Source organism: Mirounga leonina, unplaced genomic scaffold, assembly GCF_011800145.1.
Source record: "Mirounga leonina isolate KUSES-001 unplaced genomic scaffold, KU_Mleo_1.0 Mir_154, whole genome shotgun sequence".
Lineage (NCBI taxonomy): Eukaryota > Metazoa > Chordata > Mammalia > Carnivora > Phocidae > Mirounga > Mirounga leonina.
Genome location: NW_023270389.1, coordinates 59,785,293 through 59,810,111, shown reverse-complemented (window position 1 = coordinate 59,810,111; position 24,819 = coordinate 59,785,293). Strand labels below are relative to the sequence as shown.

The 24,819-nt window shown below is 38.7% G+C and overlaps 1 protein-coding gene across 3 annotated transcripts in view; it reads left to right on the top strand.

Moving 5' to 3' along the window:
* Nucleotides 1-24,819, top strand: part of RGS7 (regulator of G protein signaling 7) — a 514,710-nt gene that overhangs the window by 240,231 nt on the left and 249,660 nt on the right. For all 3 annotated transcript variants that reach the window (XM_035010933.1, XM_035010932.1, XM_035010934.1), the window contains exon 2: nucleotides 4,697-4,793. In XM_035010933.1, coding sequence (XP_034866824.1) covers nucleotides 4,697-4,793 — 97 coding nt within the window. The remainder of the gene's footprint in view (nucleotides 1-4,696; nucleotides 4,794-24,819) is intronic.

Below are 24,819 nucleotides of genomic sequence, written 5' to 3'. Positions count from 1 at the left end.
TATTCCAAAGGAAAGGCTAATTATGAATTCCCGGAAAAAGAGCAGTGTGTTGGAGTTCAACAGCGCCTTTCATCTCAACAGCTTACGCATGGCAGTGAACTTGAGTCTCACATCTTTGAATAGGAAGACAGCCCCATAAACAGCCTCTGATTTACCCTTATGTTTTGAAGGAAAAAATTCCTCTAATAATAAACAAGCTGAAGAATCCCCGCATGAAATGGAACAAAAATAATAATAATAGTTTATTGTACATTAAGCTCTTCTGTTCCAGTATTTCTGACCCAGCCTGTTTTTTCCAACAAATGTTAGATAAAAGGTAAAAAACAAAACAAAAAACAAAACAAAAAACAACCATTTTCAACATCTCAAGCATCTCAAACAATTTAACTTGCACTTTTCCTTTGCGTCTCAGAAAAATCAACATGTGCTATAAACGAAAATTCAATGCATTCCCCCCTTTTTTTTTGAACCTTCCTTACGGGCCAGGCACTTTATGTATTAGCAATACAAAAATGAGTAAGGCGAGATTTCTTTTTTCAAGAAGTTCACATCAAAGGGAGAACAGACAGTTATTAGATAATAATTAAATGTGAAAGATTTTGTAATTGAGGTGTAAAAAAGTTTTTGAACAAGTTTTGATATTCTCAAAACTACTTTGCAAGAGACAGTTGTTTTACTCTTTACACACATAGAGGATTAGTTTGCATGGAGAAAATAATTACTTTTGCAAAGAGTACTCAATCTCAATTCAATTTTTTGACCCTCTAAACTTCAAGAGTCAAATTCATCAAGAAAATACGACAGCAGAGATATTTTCATTTTGTAAAAAATGAATGTAATCTCATTTCTCCCTTTCTTCTCAATATTATCTTTCCATAGTTTACATAGTCTTTGCTTATATGTATAAACATTCTTCCTGATGTTTCTTCTAATCAAATCCTCTTCAAAGCCAGTCTTCTATAAGAAATCTAAGAGAGAGCTTGTCCATGGGTATCTCTGTCTACTTCATGATTGACAGTTGGTTGCTTCTAATAAATATGTGGCATTTAACCACAGCTGTCTTTGTCAGCTGGATTGTCAAAGAAAGAAAAAGGGCTTGGGGGTTCCTTATACAGTGATGAGGGAAGAAACTCATGTTGATAAGGACAAAGATGATGACGATGATGACAATAATGGCAGCATTATGGGTAAACATTTATTAGCATTGTTTCATCAATCCTCAGCCCTGATGAGATGTGTAATGCTATTGTCTCCATTTTACAGATGAGAAAACTGAGTCTCAGAGTTTTTAAAGTGTGTTACCTGTTCATAAAATTTGCAGGTAGCACAGCCAGGATTCAAACTTAGATTTGACTGGCCTCAGTGCATGTTCTTAATTACGTTGCTATTTGCATTGATATTAAAAGGTGCCAACAGTTGGAAGCAATTTATAAAAGGTCCTGATCAATTTAACGGGCTCATCTATTTGTCTCTGATAGGGAACCAGCTCTTTGATGTAAGTGAGGAGACTTACCCGGTTCTGAATGCTGATGATTATTTCCAGACTTAAGTAATTTTGTAGCTAGAAGAAATCTTACCAGTCACATGCCTCTAACTTCTTACTTGAAGGGTGAAGAAAGTAGGACTCAGAGAGAGTCTCAGTGACCAGCCATGGCCAGCTGTCCTGTTCATATTTCAGTGTTCTGTCATCCCAAGCTGAAATTTTCCTCACCCTAGAAATGGGCTTATGAGAGTGAAAACTAACTCTTTACAACTCAGTGGCATACTGATGAAAATGACAGATAATAGATTGATCGGTCAATAGATGTGTGTATGTGTAAACATCCTCTTTGGGATGTTTGAGATCTCTGAGTCCTTTGGCCTTAAATTTAAATTGTCCCCCAAAGTTTAGTATTTATTGGTGTTACTTTGTATAGTGTCTCATCTCTCTTGCTCTATTAGTTTGTCTGCTTTTAACATTCTCTTTCTCACCCGATTTGCTATTGCAAATAGTGGAAAGCAGAGAATCAAGTGTGTTAAAACCATGCTTAATATAAAAATAAATAGACTCCAAGTGAATGTGTAAGGAAACTTCATTAAGTAAGATGGATGTGTTTGTATATATGCATGTATGTATTTATATTTTTTAAAGATTTATTTATTTGAGAGAGAGAAGAAGCGGGAGGGGCAGAAGGAGAGGGAGAAAGAGTCCCAAGCAGACTGCTCTGAGCATGTAGCCCAATGCGAGGCTCGATACCATAACCGTGAGATCACAACACGAGCCAAAACCAAGAGTCGGATGCCTAACCAACTGTGCCACCCACGCACCCCAAGGATGTGTTTTTATATGTGGCCTTTGGGACTGATTTCAACTTTTAGAAACCAGATCGTTTTTGTCTTTGTCTTTGCTTTTGTTTTTGTTTTGTTGTTTTGTTTGTTTTTTGCTCACTCTAGGCCATGGTAAAGTTCACAGATAAATCATATCTAAATAAAGATAAAAACACCTGACTACATTTCAGTGATCACATTTCCAGTTTAGAACACAAATCCTCTTTTTACATGGGAGTTTATCTTTTTTTCTATTATGGAAATTATGCTCAGAAAGATTAAAACTTTTAAAATACAACCACAAAGCTCACTCTCAGTTCCCAGATTCCTGATCTCGTTCCTTCGGGATCCAATGAACTGAGAGGTGGTGGGATTGCAGAGAAAACACCTCTCTCTACTCATAGCAACAAACCTTAATTGAGTCCCAACCAGAGGTGATTGCTGCCACATCCTGGGATGTGGAGGTATGAAGGGGCATCAGAGAGGTTTCCCCATTTGTCTAATCTGACTTGGTTTAAACTGTTAAACTCATAATCCAAGAGTCTGCAGGCTGCCTCTAGACAAGGCCAAGCAGCTTTTCTTCATTCCTGGACACTGTGTCAGGTGAATGAAGGGCAAAGAGTAACAAAACAAAAAATCAGAAAAGTATGACTATTTTCATGTTTCTATACTTAGAGAAGATGTGTTTATTACATGAAAAGATTTAGCTATTATTGGGATCTTTGGAGGGCCAATAAAAAAAAAAAAAAACCTTCTTTTTCTGAATTCCAAACCAGCTGAGAATTACAACCAAAGCGTAAGGCAGAAAGGGGTCATAGTATCACCTGAATTGCCGATAAAGCTATTATCGAAGAATGTTTGCACAAACATAAACTTTAATCCTGAAACTCAATCCTGATCAGTTGTACTCACTCACTAGGGCAGGCCTATCACACCAGCAGAATTGGACGTGGGCTTCTCCATGGAAGGAGGATGGGCCCATGACCAATTCCGATTTCTCATTCCCAACTCTTCCACCTGATAAGTCAGCCTAGTTTCCCTGGAGTGGCAGGTGTGAGGGGCAGAAAGAGGCAGGGGAGTGAGACAATCAGTGGTGCTCCCTCTACATAAAAACCAAAAAACAAAACAAAAAAACCCAAAAACATGAGGAGTGGGGAATAAACATCCCTAAGCATTGGGGGTATGTGTGTTTGTGGACATTTGAAGTCCAAGGTTTATTGTCTATGTATGCTGCTTTATATATGTTGTATCATTTAACCTTAAAATACTTTACCCCCCGCCCAGCCCCAGCCCTACCCTTCAAACATTGTGAAGGAGTTACTATAAATATTATTATCACCACTTAAAGATGAGGAAGTGGCCTCAGGGAGGTTGCGTACCTTGCTCAGAAGTAAACACGGATGGTCACAAGAAGAGCAGAGTCCCATGCAGACCTATCTGACTCAGAAACCCATTCTCCCCACATCTCCAGTTTCTGGTGAACAGTTTCTCATGTGAATACATCTGAAAATACTTATCCAGGCAAGTGAGATTTCTTAGTTGAAAACCATTCTGAATCTGTGTTGATGGGAATTTGGTAATTCACTGATATAAAGTTTAGACTGTGATTTTGTTAACTTTTTTTTGGAATAATTTTAAACTTACAGAAAAGATGCAAAAATCGTTCAGAGAATTCCCGGATGCCCTTACACAGCTTCCCGTAACGTAAACATCTTCTAGAATCCTAGCAAAATTACCAAAACCAGGAGATTGATATTGGTACAGCACGATTGGATACACTACAAACCTTACTCAAATTTTACCATTGTTTTCAATATTGACTGCGACTTCTTTTGAGGACAGCAACCGTATTATATTCGTTTTCATATCCACAGTGCCCATGGGCAAGTCTGGTCTGGAGTCGGTGATCAGTAGCTGTTTGTGGAATGAGTAAATGAGTGAATCGATGTTGAGCTCCATAATACAACTTCCGTGTGTTTGTGTGTATATGAGCACCCCAGGTATAAACACGCAGGGATTATGATCTGAGTGACTGTCATTCAGATCTAAATTCCACATTAGGCTTTGTATAGTTCTTTAAAACTGAAAACTTTTCAAAAGCAAAAGAGAGTGTACTAACCAGATTGAAACAGATACAGCAGAATTCACCAAATGGGCAGAAAGCTAGAATGCTACATTCATTTTATCATGAGTGTGTGTGTATGTTACTGTTTTCTCCATCATCTTTTAACCAAACTAAAAATATTAATGTGACAAAGTGTAGAAAGGCAAGGATATGACATTACACTTGGTTGGGCAAGATTGGTATAAAAAGTTGTTATAAGAACTGATTTTTCTGAAAAAAGTGCAACTTTTAAAAGGTTTTAATTATTTTGTTATTGTTATTTAGATGGAAGACGTCATAGCACGCATGCAAGATGAAAAAAACGGAATTCCTATCCGTACTGTCAAAAGCTTTCTTTCCAAGATACCTAGCGTCTTCTCTGGTAAGTGTGCATTCGGTGCTGCACTGTTTTCTCCAGCACCTTCGACATAACCATTTAAAATCAATTCTAGCCACTCAGTATTGAAACTCTCTCTCTAACTCTTATGAAATACCCATGCCATGTTCCACATCATGTTGGACCCTTGGAGTGATAGTAAAACAAAACAAAAAAGCAAAAATCATGACCTTACTTTACTCTGGGTCAGTTTCAAAGACATAATGAACAATGTGAAATAACAGAAGATGATCTTAAAGATGTATGAAACAATGTGGAATAGGTTATATATAAAAATTAGGAGGATGAGGGGTGCCTGGGTGGCTCAGTGGGTTAAGCGTCCGACTTTGGTCTCAGCTCAGGTCTTGATCTCAGGGTCATGTGTTTAAGCCCTACTTAAAAAAAAAAATTAGGAGGGTGAAGAGCATCAGTCAGGAAGGTGTTCCTGAACAGCAGTGATGAACTGAGTTTGCAAAGTAAGGAGTCCAATCCACTTCAAGACCACCAGCTGTGTGTGCAGAACTGCGGGTGACCAGGGTAAGGATGTGTAGAGACAGAGATGTGCAGAGAGGCTGGAACAGACAGACTTGGGTTGGAGGATGAGGGTCTTTGAAAGTCAACCCAAGAGTCTAATTCTGACGTATGGAGAATATGGAGATCCTTCATGCTCTCGCAGAGTGCATTATGATGAAGGTGCTCAGGGCAAATTGGTGTTCAGTGAGGGCCATTGTCACCATGGTAGGTCCAAGTCCTGTGTAGAATAGTTTGGGTGCCAACATTCTGATTATCTGGGATAGAGGGGAAAACATGAGCATCTGTTAAGTAACTGGGCATATAGGCTATAAGAGGACATAACCCAATGGGGTTTGGTTTTGTTTTTTAATTGGGTGACTGTGAAACTAAGGAATCATTAGCAGAAATAGGGAAACCCCACAGTTTGATTGGAAGTAACTGGAGAAACTCTAGAGAAAATGGTGGTGATAAGTTAGAAATCTGTGCTCCAGCTCCCCGAGACTGGGGATGCCCAAGCTGTGGGACTTAGGCATGCTGGGCCTGGGCTAGTGTGGCATGGAGAAGAAGCAGAATCAGACAGAGCCTTCACAGCGAGTCGGCAGGGTGAGGAGGCTGGGCGGAGCCTGTGGAGGAGGTGTTTGATGGGGTTCCTGAGCAAGGGTTCGTGGTGCTTCCTCGTGAACAAGAGTCGAAAGAAGAGCAGTGGTCAGCAGGCCTTCAGCCTCGGAGAGAGGGTACGAATTAGGACCACAGTACAAGCAGGCAGGCCCAGATGTTGGTGCTTGGTGGCTGCATTGCTCTTTGATGAATGGGAGAGAGAACAAGGACCAGACAAACGCTGCCAAATGTCCTCCCAAAATACGCCCTCTTTTTCCTGTTACTTCCTTTCATGCCCGCCTTGTTCCAGTTTCTTGCTCTTCTCAGATGATGGCCTGTATTTTCTCGCATCTGGGGCTTTTTTACTCCATCTTTGCCCTTCTCACTGACTCACTTCCTGACTTTCAGGTCATTTCGACTATGACATTCTGTCCATTCTTTAACAGCTAGTTCAGAGAGCTCTTCAGAGAAAACTATCCTGAGCCTTCATTCTCTGCGCTCTCAAAAAAACTCGTTTTTTGCTTCTCTAATAGCATTTATTATGGCCTACTTTGTCTTACAGATATTTTTGTATAATGTCCCATATCCCCTAGGAAATAGTAAGTTCCTTGGAGTCAGCGACAGCGACGTAGAGAGTTAACTTTGTATCTAAACACAAATATGAAAATTACTCCTATTTTGATGACTAGTGAGAGAACTTAGCTCCTTAGATACTCTAACGCAGAGGTTGCAAACTGAAATGCAGTCAGAATCCAGGCAGATAAATGCTGTGAGTTACCCACCCGTCTGCCCTGGGAACTGTGTTCAGGTCAGCAGTGCATGGCCTGTGTGAAGGCGTGGCAGTTCAGGAATTTTTAATGACAATATCCATAAACAAAAATGGCTGAACAAAAAGAGTTTAGCTCCTCAGATTAAGCCGGGCTGCAAGTTTGAGTTATCTGCTCTCATGGTAAATCTAAAATTTTTGGTTGAGTTCTTCAAGTAGCAATATCTTATACATTTTCCATACAGTTCCATAAAATTTCATACAGTTCCGACGTAGCATCCTCCTGGAAGAACGTTTGATTGACAATATTAAGATCTTAATTAAAAGGTAAGATTGGACATATAGACAGAGAATGAACAATGAGGCTTGTTTTAATGTTCATTAACATAAAACAACAATGTAGTTACTACGTAGAGACAATTATCAATAACAGTTTCATATTAATGGAATTAGTTTCTAATTATCATTCTGTGTTTCCTAGAAACTTTCATGAGCCCTGCCTCACAGGTTTAATTATCTGTTTTGCTGTAGATTTCATTGACATAATAGTATTAACCAACCTCTTTGTCGTAATATTCCCAAATTATAATGGTCTGAAGCCCCGTCTACTTCACTAGCAGTTTTTGGTCTTTTGTAGTAATTTTCCTCCCCTGATATTTCTTACAGTGATTTGGGGTTAATCCCTGTGTTCTTTTGTGGTCCCACTTACCACCTGCTGCTTGCTCTCTTGCCTCTCAGTCTCTCCACCCCCCCCCCCAGGCGTGCCTCATGTCCTAAAAAAATAATGGATCTGCTAACGTCACGCCCCTTAGCAGAACCAGAAACCAGTTGTGATGAATGAGTGATGTCATGTGTGAGAGGAGGGTGGTGTGATTGTCGGGAGTCTGTCTTGTTGTGGACTGTTCACAGGGGAAAAGGGTCTCTAGTATGGTGAATCCAGCTCTTTCCGGTTACCCACTGATGCTCCAATAAAGTCTTGGTGCTCAAAATATGGTCCATGGACCAGTCGTATCAGCTGCGTCTGGAAATCTATTAGAAACATAATATGTGGGCCCACTCCAGACCCTCTAAATCAGAACCCCAATTTTAACAAAGCCTAAGAATAGGGCAGCAGTGCTGGACTGGGTTCCAGGTCAACACCTGTGTTTTACCCAGGGCACTGGGTGCAGTGGCCAACTTGCTTGTGCTGATCTTTCTAGGGCTTTCAGGGGCTCTGATTATTATTATTATTATTGTTGTTGTTTTTTAAAATTTTTTATTTTCTACAATCTGGCCTCAATCAAGGCTATCCCAGGCCATTAAATGTTATTTGCTGTTGTGTTTGTTTTGCTTGTGGGAAGGAGGAGGGATTAGGAAGAAGAATCTAGTTCCTTTACTCCCCACCCAAGAACCTCCTGAGCATCTCAGATTGTTGCATGTTAAGAGCCATGTGGAGGGATGGGCACTATCCAGTGACACCTGACTGCACCTATGCATAATATACATGTCATGATGGCCAAGTGATGCCCCACCTGCCCCTAGTGAGAATATGTTGAGAAAGTGATCATGCAGTCCTATCCTCTCACAACATCTGAGATCCAGACCCTGATCATGCCAAAGAATCTTATTACACAGATAATATAACTGTGATTTGGGCTTTTGGGTTTTTGTTTCTTTGCTTTACCCCCTCCTGATAAACGCATTTCTTCCAGCTAAACATCCAAGCTTTTTTTTAATTATTTAAGTCTTAGAACGGATAATTTCGGCCTCCTGGTTTCTGTGGTGCCGAGATGAGGGGAAAAGTCTTTGAATGAATCCCCCATGCTGATCCTTGAACTGTGGGGTAGGACATATTTTTGGGTGGATCCGATCACATTGTTTCTCCCCCAAATTACCTTCTCACCTGCAGAAGTAGCTTGGGCAGTTCTGATGGTGGCATGTGCCTGGACCCCTCCCGTTTAGAGGATGAGCTCAGTGGCAAATGCTGACCAGAGCCTGGCCTGTCAGTTCTCTTTCCTGGGATTCTTCTGTTGAGTTTCCAAAACTTCCATTCAGTGTGTGTGTGTATGTCCGGCACTGAGATGACGTAAAGCTGAGGACTGGATAATGGGCAGGTGCAGAGAAAAGCAAAGCAAGCCTGTCTGCAGATTGAGAGCAATGGGAGAAAAGAAGCCGAGAAGATGAGGCAGAAAGTCCTGGGTTTGGTGGCTTTGCAGCCCTTGTCCCAGTCTTCTGGGACACAGTGCTGCAACCTCACATACTTCCTACGGTATTGCACATCCCCCCTGCCACACACACGCCATAAAACCTCTACCTTTTGTTTTGCTGTACGCTTCACTTCCCTTTTCTGTTTCAGACTTTTCCTGCATCTGAAACAGATTCAGTCGGGTTCTTAGGAGCCCAAATTTCCAAACTGCAGATGTTTAGGAATGAACTGTAACCAGGGAATCAGTATTTCTAAGCTGAAAAAATATGTATATATAGGATTGGTGTCTTCTAGTCTTGGAGGCCCAATAACTATATTTTTCTTCAGGATTTTTATTTCAGTTCAACAAACAGTGATCAAATACCCACTGTTTTATCTACTATACCGGGTTTTGAGGGCTAATATTTTAATATTAGTGGGAAATAGACATATTGCATATATGTTGGTGCTCAATGTTCAAGTAAGTACAATCAACTGAGGTGAGTTCTCTTCACAGGGGTTAAAAAAATCAGTTGTGGGAGCAAAACTGCTTAACTGCCTTCATTTTATAATTGGATCTTCAACCAAGAACCCTAACTACATGTCCTTGATTGCCAAAAGAAATACCTTTATGAGGCTTGGGTATAATGATATAGAAGCCTTTAAAGTAGGCAGAGAAATGATTATTTACATATTACTTTGTTAACTTTTGCAAAATATAAATCGAGGACATTTACATCAGGTTCATTAAATTGCTTATGAGAGGACCCATGGCATATACTTCTTCTATAATAAATACTAAGAAAATTGTCTCTTTGACTTTTTTCCCTTTTTTAAAAAACAGTAAGAAATGTGTAACCTGTATTTTCCTTTTCCTAGTTTCTAGGAAGCTCATTTGCTAAATTGAACATTTTATTAGTACTTTCTCACCTGACTCCTCACTGATGTATTACTTTCTTTTTTTCTTCTAATTGTTTTTTTGTCTGTCTTTTATTGCTGTTGTTGTTTCAATCTGGGGTATATTTGTGTGTGTGGAACAGAGAGAATGAGAGGGATTAATATTGTAAATTGCTTTAAGTCATGTTTTGAAGGTAGATAAGAAATAAATCCAGAAGTATCTGAGAAGTGTCTGTATACTTAGGAGTTGTTTTGCCCAGAATCCTCACCATTCAAGTGGGGTTATGTCTTGCCTTTGAACTGAAGCTCTCCATCACAATATGAAAGATGAAGCTCAAATATTATAGCATAAGAGTATAATAAAAGTGCTCATGCAATTTTTATACAACTGTGTCTTCAAATTGGAAAAAATAACTATAAAGCTAAAAATATAATATTTGCAGATTTTGCTGAGGATTTTCTCTGAATGAATCTCATAAGCCTTATTCCTATGAGGTTAACTATTGCCCTAGAATTCATATCCTGTAACTTACAATGTTTATTTATCTCTCGCCTGAAAATCTTTGGTAAAGCAAACTATGACACTCGTATCAGCCACAAATCTTTTGTGTTTAAACTCTGAATGGAAGCAGACTATAGATCCAAATCCAGATGGGGCACAAGTTTGTGAATAAGAGGAAATGACTAATTTTGCATTTTTCTTGGCATTTGGTCCATCTTTGATAGTATTTACTACTATACCATTTACCTTGGCTACATGTGTATTTGAATGAACTAAAACTGACAATGCAGTTTTTCAGTTGCTTAAGAACAAGATGTTGAAATAGGGCTTTTTTTTTTTTGGTGCTTTATTTCTGGAAAATACATTACATTATAATAACAAATATTATTTGGATGTAGATTTTTTGTTGATTCACAATCATGGACATTTATAGAGTTTAAGAGTCTAATAAACATAAAGTAAATAGGCTTTAAGTCCTGATGAAATAAATAATTGTTTCTTTAATATTTAATGTTTTAAAAGTTTGAATCAGGAGCACCTTGGTGGCTCAGTTGGTTAAGTGACTGCCTTCGGCTCAGGTCATGATCCCGGAGTCTTGGGATCGAGTCCCACATTGGGCTCCTGGCTCGGCAGGGAGCCTGCTTCTTCCTCTGACCCTCTCCCCTCTCATGCTGTTTCTCACTCTCTCTCTCAAATAAATAAATAAATAAAATCTAAAAAAAAAAAAAAGAGTTTGAATCAAACATTGGGGTTTTCTTTTTAATAGTAATAGTTTTCTTTTATGAGTGTTTGTTATTTTGATTCTATATATTAAAATAGCAACTACTTATGTATTATATATAACAATTAACAATAACAATTAGTTTTATATTGGATAATTATGTATTATATATTACATTTTATATTATATGTTATATTAATTTTATATTATATATCAGATAGATAATGGAAGAAAACATTTCTTTCTACTTTAGAAGAAAATATTAGTAATTTGAGAGCCTCCTATATGGTTAATGGCTATTAGTTTATTAGTTTTATGCCTTACAACACTTCAAGGTAATTATTGTTTATCTCTATTTCATAGAGAAGGAAATGGGGGGGGTTAGAGTGTTCAAGATTTTAGCCCAATTTTGCACAGCTTGCTAATATTCAAACCAAGATCCGCTTCCATTTTGCTAGCACTGTGGGTTGCCCCCCGTAAGTTCTTTCCTTTGCTGGAACCTGTGTCCTTTCAACATGACGAATGAGCACGTATCAGAATCTGTAGGATTCTGAGTACTAGGGACCCTTACATTTGTCTCCCAACATGTCCTCACTCTGGAGCACTTGACAAAAAGACCTGGGCTTTTGTGTTTTACTTCTGAGGACTTCATGACCTGGAGGAAATGGCTGTGCTGTCTTCACCTCTAGAATACGGAGGTTACGCGGGCGCCTGGGTGGCTCAGTTGGTTAAGCGACTGCCTTCGGCTCAGGTCATGATCCTGGAGTCCCGGGATCCCGCATCGGACTCCTGCTCAGCAGGGACTCTGCTTCTCCCTCTGACCCTCCCCCTCTCATGCTCTCTATCTCTGTCTCATTCTCTCCCTCAAATAAATAAATAAAAATCTTAAAAAAAAAAAAAAAGAATACGGAGGTTACGCGTAATGATACCCAAGTTTCACTCCCGCCTACATTCTGTGATTCAGAGAACCCAGGGTGCTGTTTCATCAACAAGTCTTGTGAACTTCTTATGCTAAGCGGTCATCAGATCTGCTGGCTTTTTGCCCTCTGCTCTTTCATTGCTGTAGTCCACACTGTCACCTCCACCCACCTGAATTATCACCTTGATTTCTAACTGGTCTCCACATCCACTCTGCACCTTATCCTTTCTTTCTCTACGGGGCAGCCACACTGGTCTTTTCAAGTTACAATTCTGATCCATTTAAATCCTTTCTCATTTTAGAATTAAGATAAAATCTTGAACCAGATTCCTGACAGCAACCCAGTTTATTCCCAACCTGCCAGTCAGACCTGGTCTCACAGAGAACTCTTTCTTGCTTCCTTGGTTCTAGCCTCAGGGGCCACTTGTCATCTCTTACACTTCACCCTGCTCCCTCTTGCCTTGGGGGCTTTCCACTGCTAGGCTTTTTCTTCTGTTGTTTGGAACATTTCTTCTTTCCCCGTTTGCTCAGTTTAGACCTATTCATTTTAGGTCCAGGCCAGTTTCCTTTCTTATGTACCCTCATAAAATGACATTACTTTCTTTTGGAGTACTTTATTCCAATTTATAGTCTATAAACTCATTAGTGGTAGTATTTGATTAATGTCTATCTTCAAGACAATACTGTAAACCACAAGAAGGTTCCAGATGCTCAGTTTTGTAACCCCTGCACCAAAAACAGTGTTCATTAAGTATTTGTTAAGTGGGTAACTAATAATTGTAATTTTAGAGGAAATATTTGCATTTATATGGATTGTGAAAGAAGTTACAGTATTGTGTGGCTTCATCAACACACATAAACTATTTGGATTTTTAAAAACCTTGTCTCAATGTTTTCGGCCTTTAAATTGTGTAAAAAGACATTTTTCTCTGGAATCTAATGGTGTTATCTTTATTTATAATGTAAATCACATAACAAGAACCTGGGAATTAATTCCATGGTGTTTTGAAGTGGGTATCTAGAGCTGGCTGTATCTCAGGTTCTGTAGATTTCTTTTTTTTAATAATATATTACACATGCCTCAGGAGTCTCCTGTGTTGTGAACATTTGGCCAGGCCTGGAGATACAGAGATGTAAGTAAGACATTGTCTCTGCCCTTGAGGAGACCACTCTCTAGTGAGGAGACAATTAAGGTGAAATAATTTTCATGATAGGATACACCCAGAGTGCTGAGGAGTGTGTGAAATCTAACCCATGCTCTTGGGGTCAGAGGCATTTCTTGGAGAAGGTGACATCTGAGATTCATTGTAAAGGATGAATCAGAGTTAGCCAGACAAAAGGGGAGCAGTTGTTCAAAAATTCAAGGTGTAAACTCAGAGAACTTCACAAATTGCAGTGACCTTGACACAGGATGAGGCATGTGGAGTTTAGAGGGGAAGTTAGAACTGAAAGCAGTAGTAAGAATCTTGAGGAATCAGACTTTTATCCTGTAAAGAGTGAGGGGCAATTGGTGATTTTTAAGCAGGGAAATGGAATCACCAATTTTTTTTAATGGCAGTTTCTCTGGGGAAAATGTAGGGAGTAAAAATATCAGTTTGTAGAGAGGGAGACAAGGATGGGAGCTGAGGCTAAAATCTGGAGCAAAGCTTACGACAGGGCCAGTGGAATTGAAGAAAAAATCAGATGCATAAGAAACTTTAAGGACTTAGAAGGGATTTCATTATTTCAGTAGCAGGATTCAGGATGGGGCCGGTGGGGGGTGGGACGTGAGGTGAGACTAGTGAGAGGCCGGGTAGGTTAATAAAGAAGGCACTGGCAATAAAGACACCCATACTTAGGACCTGACAATGAATGCACAATGATACCTTTTCCAAATGAACTGGTAAACACAGGAATTCTCTTTCCCTCTCTATTTTCATGGAGATGATGGAGAACTGATGGCAAGTTTTGAACATCTTGAGTTTCAGATCGTCACAGAACAACCATGTGAAACGTCCAGCTGTTGAATATATGTATCTGGAATTCATGGGTATTTAGTAATACAACAAGTAGATGAGATCTAGTCTGGGTGGATTGTTAGTGAGAAGCAGAGTAGATGAGATCTCTTTTGGAGTTTTGCGCGGAGGGAGAAAATCAGAGGACCGAAGATGGACCTATGTGGAACAGAAGCACTTAGGGGGGTGAACAGAATATGTGGCTCATATATGCTTGCCCTTCAAGTCCTGGCCTGCAGGACTGTTGCCTCAGTTAACTTGGAGCAGCAAGGGAGATGGGCTCAAGGTGAACCATAAAGTCCTCATTTAAGTGACTGGGAATCACACTGTTCTGTCTGGAAATCTAACACTCAGGGGATAGAGACTCCAGTGGTTTTCTCTGAGAATCAATCAGCACATGAAGTCTATACTGTCTATTAATCTGCTTTATTCAAAATGGATGATGGTCTATGCACTATGGAAGATTGTGGGGTGAAGCCATCACTGTGTTTATGATAGATAAGCATAAAACCAACGCTTGGCCAAACCTCAGGTAATATCTCTAGGAATATCCACCACCACCACCCTACTCCCTGCAGATTAACCTAGCTGAAAAAGAAATGTATTTCTTATCATGATACTCCATGATTCTTTAGGGCATTTGGATGTTCTCATATTCTGGACATTCAGCATTTCAGTTATTCTAGATCATGGTGAAATAAGCCTTTACCTATTGGATGAGTTGCATTTCCTTCAATCAGTTGACTGTGAAATTACTGGGTTTGCAATGTTATTTTCTGTAGCAGGAAATAAACCAGAATTCTCTTCTCAAGTTTTTGTAAATGGTATAGGTTTTCATTAAACTTGAATTAGACCATGCCTGTGAAGCAGCTCACTGAGATCAGAAAAGTCTTGCAGGACTGCCTTTTGGCAGCTATCAAATAAAAATACTCCTATTAAAGCAGGTTATTTAACATATTTGAAGATTGAACTTACTGAACAAATTCTCAGGTGCCAAAAATGCTGGTGCCTATTCTAAATCACCAAGCACTGTAAATAGAGGAGAAAATGGTAGAAATTAAGAGGGAGTTCTGGTCAGCCATTCCTGCATTTCGTATATTTCTATCTTTTGACTTTTATTAGCTTGAGAAGGTTCCCCATCACAAGCATGTTGATAGTGAAGGGCTTGAATCTCTTTGCTATCCTTTTGCAACTTAATTCCATTCGTCATCTGAATTGGTCACAGTTAACGTGCTCTCATATAAATGACTTACCACCAACTGGCAAGACCAAAATTTGTGGTCAAAAGAGTTGTCTAATAGTCCTTATGTTGTGTGGGTTTGGCTGGCCTCAGGTCTTTTTTTAGTTTTAAGCTACTTTATGTATAGGCGTTATTAACATCAGAAAGCTATACATATTTAATGTATACAACTTGATGACTTTGGGGATAAGTATAAACCGGTGAATCTATGCCATAAACATATCCATCACATCCTAAAGTTTCCTCCCACCTTATTTATTTATTTATTTATTTATTTATTTATTTATTTATTTATTTATTTGGGGGTGATGAGAACATTTAACATAAGAGCTACCCTCTTAGCAAATTTTAAAGTATACAATAAAATATTATTAAGTTTAGGCACTATAGTCTCTAGGACTTACTCATCTTGTGTAACTGAAACTTTGTACCCTTCAACTAGTACCTCTCCATTTCTCCCTTTCCCCAGTCCTTGACAAGGACTGTTCATATTTTCCTAACACCGCGTTCTTCTTCACGGAATTATCCCCAAGTCCTTGACAAGGACTGTTCTACTGCCTCCTCTCCTTCTAGGAGTTTGGCCAGTTTAGATTCCTCATATTCATGGCATCGTGTATTTGTTCTTTTGTGTCTGGTTTATTTCACTTAGCATAATGTTCTCCAGGTCCATGCATATTGTCAATGGAAGTCGAGATTTCCTTCTTTTCCAACGCTAAATAATATTCTGTTGGTGTCAAGCCTTAAGGCTCAGAAAAGCATTTTAATTTTCTGGAATTCATTCTGACCATTTTTTTTTCTCTCTCTGTCCTACTCTTCCTCTCAACATGCTTGATATCAAAGGAAGTGATATGTTGAGTTACTCCAATTGCATAGAAATAGAAACTGATATTTTATGTCACTGGATATGGAACCACTTATGTTTTATTATTATTTTGATTATCTAACAATATACACAGTTCTCTGTGATGCCTTGCTGTTTTCAGTCATGTATATGAAAACTGGGCAGTATATGTGTGCTTAAAAATCAAGTTGCCTTTGGGGTACCTGGGCGGCTCAATCAGTTAAGCATCTGACTCTTGGTTTTGGCTCAGGTCATGATCGCAGCCCGTGTTGGGCTCTGCGCTCAGCATGGAGTCTGTTTCAGATTCTCTCTCTCTCTCTCTCTCCCTCCTTTTCCCCACTCCCCTGCCCTGCTTGCCCATGCTCTCTCTCTCTAAAATAAATGAATAAATAAAAAAATCTTAAAAAAAAGCAAGTTGCCTTTCAATGTAATAATTTAAATATGTCCTGCCTCTTTTCCTTTATTCCTCTAAGGGTCATATGCATGTTTATTAGTGTCATGGAGGCACAATCTATGTAGGTTTAAACTTGTCATGTGGATAGCTGCAGAGGTGAGAAGAAAAAAGAGCAAGTTTGATCATATGGACTAGGTTAATGCGAGTTTTAATAAGTACATATTTTGCATCTCAATTTTTTTTAGAACAGCTTTCAAGATGCCTTATATGACTTAACCCAACCCTGCTTATATCTGGAGTCATTTTAAAGACAATAAGAATGAGTAATCTGGAATGTTTTTCTGTGGATCCTGTAAGGCTATCTAGGTAATTATAAGATGCTTCTAAGGGTCTAAGATGCTCCTTTCCGAAACTGACAGCTTACTACTGTTGGGGTGTACAGAAATTCAGAAAGAGATTGATTTTGAAAATAATTCTAAAATATGTTGGCAGAAATTATGCTTATAATATTTTTTTATGATATCCCAGAGAAAATTCAAGAATGCAGAGGGGAAATTCATGAGTGGTAAATAAAGAAGAAAAAAGTACTCTAAAAATATTGGCAGTTCTTAAAGTTTAGTTCTGAAAAAAAAAATTCTTGGAGAAAACAAGAAATGCTAACTAGATCTGCAAATCTGAACATGAACATTTGAAAAAAGCCCATCCTTTCTTTGTCATCTTCTTGCCACACCTCTCTGACAAAGTGACAAAGTAACTGGCACATAGTAACTACATAGTCAACCAAGCTGGGGAACAAGAGGAGAAGCTGAGCTGTCACATAATCAACTAAGTATTTAAATTATCTTTGCGGTGAAAGATTCTTCACCCCCTCTTGGTTGTCACTCTTTCCTTATTATAAAATAGCACCAGTAAGTGATTAGAAATAGTAAAGAATTCTAATCTCAGCAGTTTGGACTCTCTGACATATATTCTAGATAATTATTTTTCTAATAACTCAGTACTACTGGGGAATGATAAGGTTAGACATTTTTTGGGCTCTCGCTGTATTTGTAGAGAAATGATTTATTTTATTATATGTTGGATCAATTTAATATGACCAAGATGAAAGACAAGCTTTTACTTAACTTATTTTCACCAGAATGCTAGAAGAAACATTACAAATTGAGGAATATCTAAACGCTTTGATTTGGGCTTTAGCTTTTTGAATAGACATGTCGAGTAGGACCAGGAACTGCTTTTCTTTCCAGGTAACGTGAAGATAGTGGTTCTGCTTCCCTGTTGGGCTTTCTGAACATCTGATTTTGCTATTTTATATTTTAAGTGAATATAATTGTGATTGGAGTTGATTTATCCTCCAAATAACTCCATCCCAGGGTGGGGAATCTCTGTCCAAATACAAAAGTGTGTCTGTCAAAGTCTACACGTAAGACTTCTCTCTGACTGCCAACCATGTTGGTTGTCTGGAATAGGTCTATTGCCTTATATTTTTCTCAGAATATCATAGCTTCTCCCTATGATGTCCTGCTTAGAGGAAAGCCTCTTTCTAACACAACTGACCCATTTTATTGCTGTATGACCAAGAGCTGTAAATAAATCTCTGGAGATGGATTTCTCTACTTAAGATTCTGAACAGACCTCAAGACTAAATCATTAACAGTGGGCCAAAATGCATAATTTACTGGACAAATACCTGTGTGCCTACAGAATACTGGATTTCTATTCTTAAGGAGCACCTTAGAGATAGCACCTCTAGTTCTCACATCCCTCCCTGGGAATCTGACAGCATTCCTGGTTAAGTGCAGACTGAATGGGCAAACATTCTATGAGGAAATATTGAGCCTCCCTGATACTATAACTTCTTTTTTCGATGTCACGAAAGGAGCAATTGATATACTTTATTTAGAGTTTCCAAAAATCATCACTACATTTCTACCAAAAAAAAAAAGGACTATGCATGGCAATGTTGGGACTATTTTGGCATGGTTAAGGGACAATAGAAAAGGAAGAAAACATCATGTGGTCGTGAACAAACTATGTTGTGGAAGTCTGGGGACTCCCAGCTGGTGCTGAATTTTATCTTAGCATTTAAATGTTATCTTTATAGGCATCTAGACTCTTCAGATTTACAGATGATGCCAAATTGTATTAAAAAGTGAAAATTCAAGCCAAAAAAGAAATTCAAAGATGAGAACACTGGGATATGTGAAAGCCCTGAAAGTTATCAATACAGATAAGATTTAGCCACAAAGAAAGTAATACCTTTTTAAGAAGCAACACAAAATCAATCTTTAGGAAGACAAGTTCACCGCTGCAGTTGAGACCCATGAAAGGAGCCACAGGGCCACCAATAGTCAAATCTCCTGAAGTCACTGCTCCAGTGTACTCCTTTGATGAGGGAGACCACATGCAGTTTTGATTAAGGTGTTTAATATAAAGAAGGGGAGGAAATTAGAAAGAGGAAACTGTCCTACCCATATTCAAAACCAAATGAATATGAGCTCCTCAGAGTTTAGACCATTTCATGCCATTAATCCAACCTCAAGGTTGAGTTTCAACAGAGTTTGAAAAGATTCAGTAAAAGACATCCCTTAAAAGGCAGCTTTTAAATGAAAGAGATAGTAAGAATTTATATGGCCTAAGTAACTAAAAGGTAGAACTTATTACTGGTCCTGTGTTTAAAATGTAAATAGTTCAAAAAGAGTTAGATAACTAGACATAATAATGTACGAGAGATGAACAAGAAAAAAAGAAGGGGTATTTAGGCATTTTTTTTTTTTTTTTGGATGTCGGTGTTACTGGGAAACTCATTATTTCTGCATGTGACACATAGAAAATGAAAAATAAATGGAAACATTACTGTAGTTATTATTTTATTATTATGCTTTTTATTACCCCTTCCAGCAGCTTGGTTTAGGCCCATATTTGGAATTCTCTTCCCTACTAGGTAGCTAATCTGTTGCAAGACCAAGGAATTACCTATACTGGATGCTCTGTAGCATCTGGCCCAAGGCTTTTCAAGCAGGTGCTTAAAAAGCTATTAGTTTAAGTCCTGTTAGTTTCATCAAATAATAATCATTCTCCACATTCTCAAGATGCCTTATAGCCTTCCATACTCTTGAATGTGTCCTATCTTTTATTCCTCACAACAAATAACTATACGTATCAGAGTGAAATCTTCTGGGGACATAAAGTTTTGTTAATAGCTCTTTTCATATCTTATCCTTTGAATTTAAGATTATTACCTATTGATATTGGTTTTCTTCCTTAAATAAATCACATTTTTACTTTCTTAGCTAATTTCTGTGTTATTATAATGTCAACACTCAGTGGGTTGTGCCATGGGGACAATTACTGAAAGAATAAAATAGTGAAAGTCACAGGCAGTTTTGCAAATTTATCTTGGGAGATTTCACTGACGCGGATATATTAAATTTTCATTTTATAGTAATCTACTCTGGAAATTATTTCTCACAAATGTTGTCTTGTCTTTAAGTCAACAAACCTGAAAAACTTAATTTCATTCCTTGGTGCATTATTTTCTAAAATCCTAGAAATGATAGGTTGCTAAAGAAAAACCTATTAAAGAAGAGCTTCACTTCTTTGAATTAATCCATTAACATTGCTTTCTTTTGAGAGGAGATCCAAATTAACCCTAGAGTTAGACGTTTAGTTAGGATGACACTAAAGTCTTCATTATCCCCAAGTGTGAATAAATCTTGATGACTGAATTGGTAGTGTGGATGTGTTTTGTGAAATAATGTATTACTACATGTGTTCAAGGTGCATCTTTCGTCTACTGTTTTGTGCTGTCTTTTTATCCTGATAACACCATCTGGTTTTTCCACTTCATCTCTCTCTCTCAGAACAGATGTAAAATGGCTCTAAATTCTCACCCCCCAGAATTCTGGGATAGAGAGCTGTCTCATCCTTACTCTCTCCCATCCCCTGCCATCCCCAGGCCAGCCTGCATTGATCATTCGTACCAGTGGATTTTTCTAACACCGCGTTCTTCTTCACGGAATTTATTTTACCTGACATTTTATCCTCAATGGGCATGTGATGTGATTCTTACCAGAGGCTGAAAGCATCCGGAGAACAAGAATAATCTTTCATTTCAGTTTGTATCCTACATAGTACTCAGTGCCTGGTACATAGAAGACACTCAGCAAATGTTAACGACTTCTCATAGGACAGCGGATGTCCTGGGCATTCAAGTACATTCACAACAAATTTCACTTCTCGATTCATTGGCAGTGGAAAGAGCACTCAGTCTAATTATTTGCTCTGTTGGCACCCAGCACTGTATGATGATTTTATCTCAGTGGGGAGCACTGGAAAGATGGCAACTCTGCTCCGCTGTCTATTACTAGCTTAGATGGGTTTCAAGATGGAGAATCAGGAAATTGAACACAATTTCCAAATTTCTCCAGAGTCCAAAACATTCTCAATTTAAATTTTATTATTTCGTTTAAAGTGAGTTTTTAGAACATTGGACGTTCCCATATTCAAATGTAAATATTCTTCAAAGCCTGTGTGGAATAGTGGAAAGAGTATAGATTGGTAGGAAAGAGACCTGGATTTTATGCCTATTTCTCCTGTTTCAGAGAACATTGTATGTTAAATGATAGTTCTGGTTCTGATGTATATATGAATATGAATCTGTTTGGGTCAAAACAACTATCAGCAACTACTAACATTTATTGAATGCTTACAATGTACTTGGCACTCAGTAAATATTAACTTTTTAGATGTATTATTTTTATATATCAGTGTCCTACAAAGATAAGTAAAAGAGCAGGTAAATAACTTGCCCCAGTAATACCACTAGTAAGCAGGAGAGCTGACATTTGAATCTAGGTTAATTTAATAATGTGTCTATATCTGTATGTATCATTATAATATATATCATGTATATTATGATGATGTATATAATATACATATTATATAACATATAGCTAAATATTATATATATCATAGTCTGATTCCCTAAAATAATTTGAATTATTTATCCTTTCTTATTTCATTCTGCATTCAGCTTGGAAAATGTCTTTCTTTATAGAGAAATCAGTCCAGTAAGAGATTTCTCAAGGTAAGGTGACATGAGTAGTAATCAAATGGCTTTTTTTTTTTTTTTTTTTGGTTTTGAGACTTGATTGCAAGTATCAGTTTGTTCGCCTCAGGACACTGGTGCTTTATTCGGTAAGAAAGTGCCCTGGTTATTTAGGCGACAGGAGCAGTCAGTGAGGGAGAAGAAAAACATGCCGACCTGTGCTGAGGAAGTCCGGTGTTGTGCGAAGAAACAGAACAAAATGAACAGAACTGTGGCTGCAGGGCTAACGAAGGAACTGTGCTTGTGTAAAGTCCCTGGGAACCCATCGCTGTACCAGAAGCACTGGACCCTCTCCTTTTTGCCTTCCCTTCCTCCTCCCCCCTGCACAGATGGACGGAGGGAGCAGACACAGGAACAAAGTACCGACTGTGCCCAGAACCTGGGTCAGATCTTGGCCCATCCACCTTCCACAGTAGCCACGAGTACTACATTATACAGTTTTCTTTTTTTTTTTTAAAGATTTTATTTATTTATTTGACAGAGAGAGACACAGCGAGAGAGGGAACACAAGCAGGGGGAGTGAGAGAGGGAGAAGCAGACCTCCCGCTGAGCAGGGAGCCCGATGTGGGACTCGATCCCAGGACCCTGAGATCATGACCTGAGCCGAAGGCAGACACTTAATGACTGAGCCACCCAGGTGCCCCATTATACAGTTTTCAAACTTGTTCTGATCACTGATCACCACAGAACATATGTGTATCCATCCTTGTGAGCAGTTTTTGTCTCTTTCATTTATTCTTTGGGTCAGATTTCTACTGACTCCTATCATTTGCATAACTGCTCCACCCGTTTCCAGGGAAACAGCTGTGCTTTCTGTGTAAATATAAGATTTTTGTCCTAACTCCCCTTTGCCACATTAAGTTACAATGAAATATTTTAGGGGAGTTGTTTATTTTTTCAATTTCTTCTTCAGAAATTATGTACAAAATTATTTTTCCGTGCCAACCCCATTTTTTTTCCCTGTGCCCAATGACTCTATTGAGAAAGGAGAGCAGTTTTGATTCAAGAGGGTTTGCTGGAACCAGGGAGAGTCAGAAGAGGAAAGTTATGGTGTTGGACTTTTAACTTTGTCTCTAGCCTGTGCTGTGGGATGCACTTAGAGCATGACCTTCTCTCTTTAGCTGGAGATCTGGGGAATGATTTACACAAGGTCAAATTTTACCATGTGAACAAAAATGACAGTTTTTAAAACTATGGCCTTTCTTTTGCGGTATTGGAGTTCCTCGCTGAGCAAAATTGTCCCCAGTGTTTATTGCAGAGTGCTGAATTCCCATGTGAAAGTACCTAATGTGCAAAGAATTACCAGGACATAAATAAAAATCAGTTGGCCATTAAGTGCAGCACAGATGAGGGACAAAATGTTCTTGCTTTAAACAAAAACTGTACACTCACACTCAAACTAAATAGATACTAAATTAAGCCCAAAGATCACTTTAATGTGATTTTTGGTCTAATTATTGTGATGTAAGCAAATCATTCCCACCTCATACTAGTACTGGGAATTTAAACTTTAATAATCATCCAAACCTAAACAAGTAGTGAGAATGCCTATGGATGGAGCTTCAGATTGTCTGCTCAGAGATGGCTCAGTAAGGTATCAAACCAGAAAGTATTTATCACAGCCATACAGAAATCCCTGTGAGAGCAAAATTTCACATTTGAAATAATTAGGGAGGAATGTAAAATGGTATATTGTTAAGCACTGAATTGTTTGTGCCTCGGGGTTCAGAGTGGAGGGGAGCCATCAAGAAGGGCTGGGACGGTCAGCAAAAGACTCATCAAAGATGAGGAGAGAGATGCGGAAGCAAATGGAGAGGGTCCTAGAAGAGACTCAGTCTGAGCAGCATCACCCACGAATCAAATGGAACCATCTATCCCCCACATCACAGTAGCTATGGATCCCCCCGTGGGTCCTCCAAGTGGGCTGCCCCATGAGCAGTATAATCTTGGAATGGCTTTGCGTGTGAAGTCACTATAAGTTGAAACCTAAAACTGCCAACTTCAAGTGAATTTGGAGCAGAGTTTGGTGATGGATGTGCCATTCCAAGAGTCGACTTAGAAGATGCATTCAGAGGAGTTGTGCTGATGATTTAAAATGTTTGCAAGGAAGCCTAACAAAAATTTGATGCAAAGAATCATTGGCCTCTTGACCACTCTCACTCATAGATGGCTATCTTAAGGTGACAAACTAATTTAGTAGCTCTTTTTTAAAAGGACAATTTTCATGGCCTGCACATCTGTCTTCATGAGATCATGTGCTTTTAGTGATCTTTCTCTCTCAGGACAAATTCCCTTTGAGAAATTTTCCAGGACCCATATCTGGATGATACTGAGGTTAGAGAGGACTGGATTGCACATGGAAAACCTGTCTTCTCATGTTCTCCCCTTTATCAAGGACTTGTTAATATAGGGTTAACAAGTCCTGGGTATAAAACCTTTGGTTTTTAAAGCTTTTTGCTACCAGACCTATTTTTCCTCTTAGCCTAAGCCTTAGAAAACCTAAAAAGGGAGTTAAAAATAGAACTAACATTTTCTTTAGAAACTTAAGGAATCTTCCTCTTTTGGATGAGAGCAAGGTTTCCTTTAATATTTGACTTTTTCCCCTTCTCTTTTTGGCAACCTTCAGATGTACAAATCTCACTGAAGTCATTCCAGGTGGAAAGCATTTATGATCAAATACCAGAAAGCTAAAAATAAGTATTCTACCCTTTCTCTAGAGGTTACTGAATATTTCTCTTAACCTTTCTGGTCAGGTGGCCTTTTAGCAAGAGAGGGATGTTAATGGTTGATGGGGGCAAATGAGGTGGAAGATCAGTAAATAATCCAAAAATAGCTAAACTCAGAACCAGCCCCCAGTGCTAGGTGATCTGGCTTGTTTAAGAACTTAAAAGAGTTTTTGAAAATGGTGATGCAGCTAAAACTCCAAGGCCAGTGTTATCTTACACCAACTAGTAGCTATCATATTTGATGGCTCAAAAGCCATCCCTCCTTATCTTGGCACCATTGATTTGGATTTCCTCTGGGTAACTACCTTGCCACGCTCTCGGTCCATGTGGTATGACTAGAACAACCTAATCCCCGGATCAAGGGTGAGGGGGCAAACGTACTCAGCCTCAGGAAATGAGAGACTCATGGCTGGTGCTTTTGCTAGAAAAGACTCTCTGTTCCTGCATGTTGCTAAGCCGGCAGATGTAAACCTGAAAGTGAAAAATGTCTGAGAGGGAAGTTAGTGCAGAGGAGAGTGGAGCCATTTGCCTCTGGCAACAACTTTTAAGCACCTGGAGCCAGTGGTTCCTAAAACTTTTCAGCTACCGAGCCAGTAAATTCCTACTTTACTTAAGTTAGCTTAACCTGTTCTTCTGGTCATCAGCCCA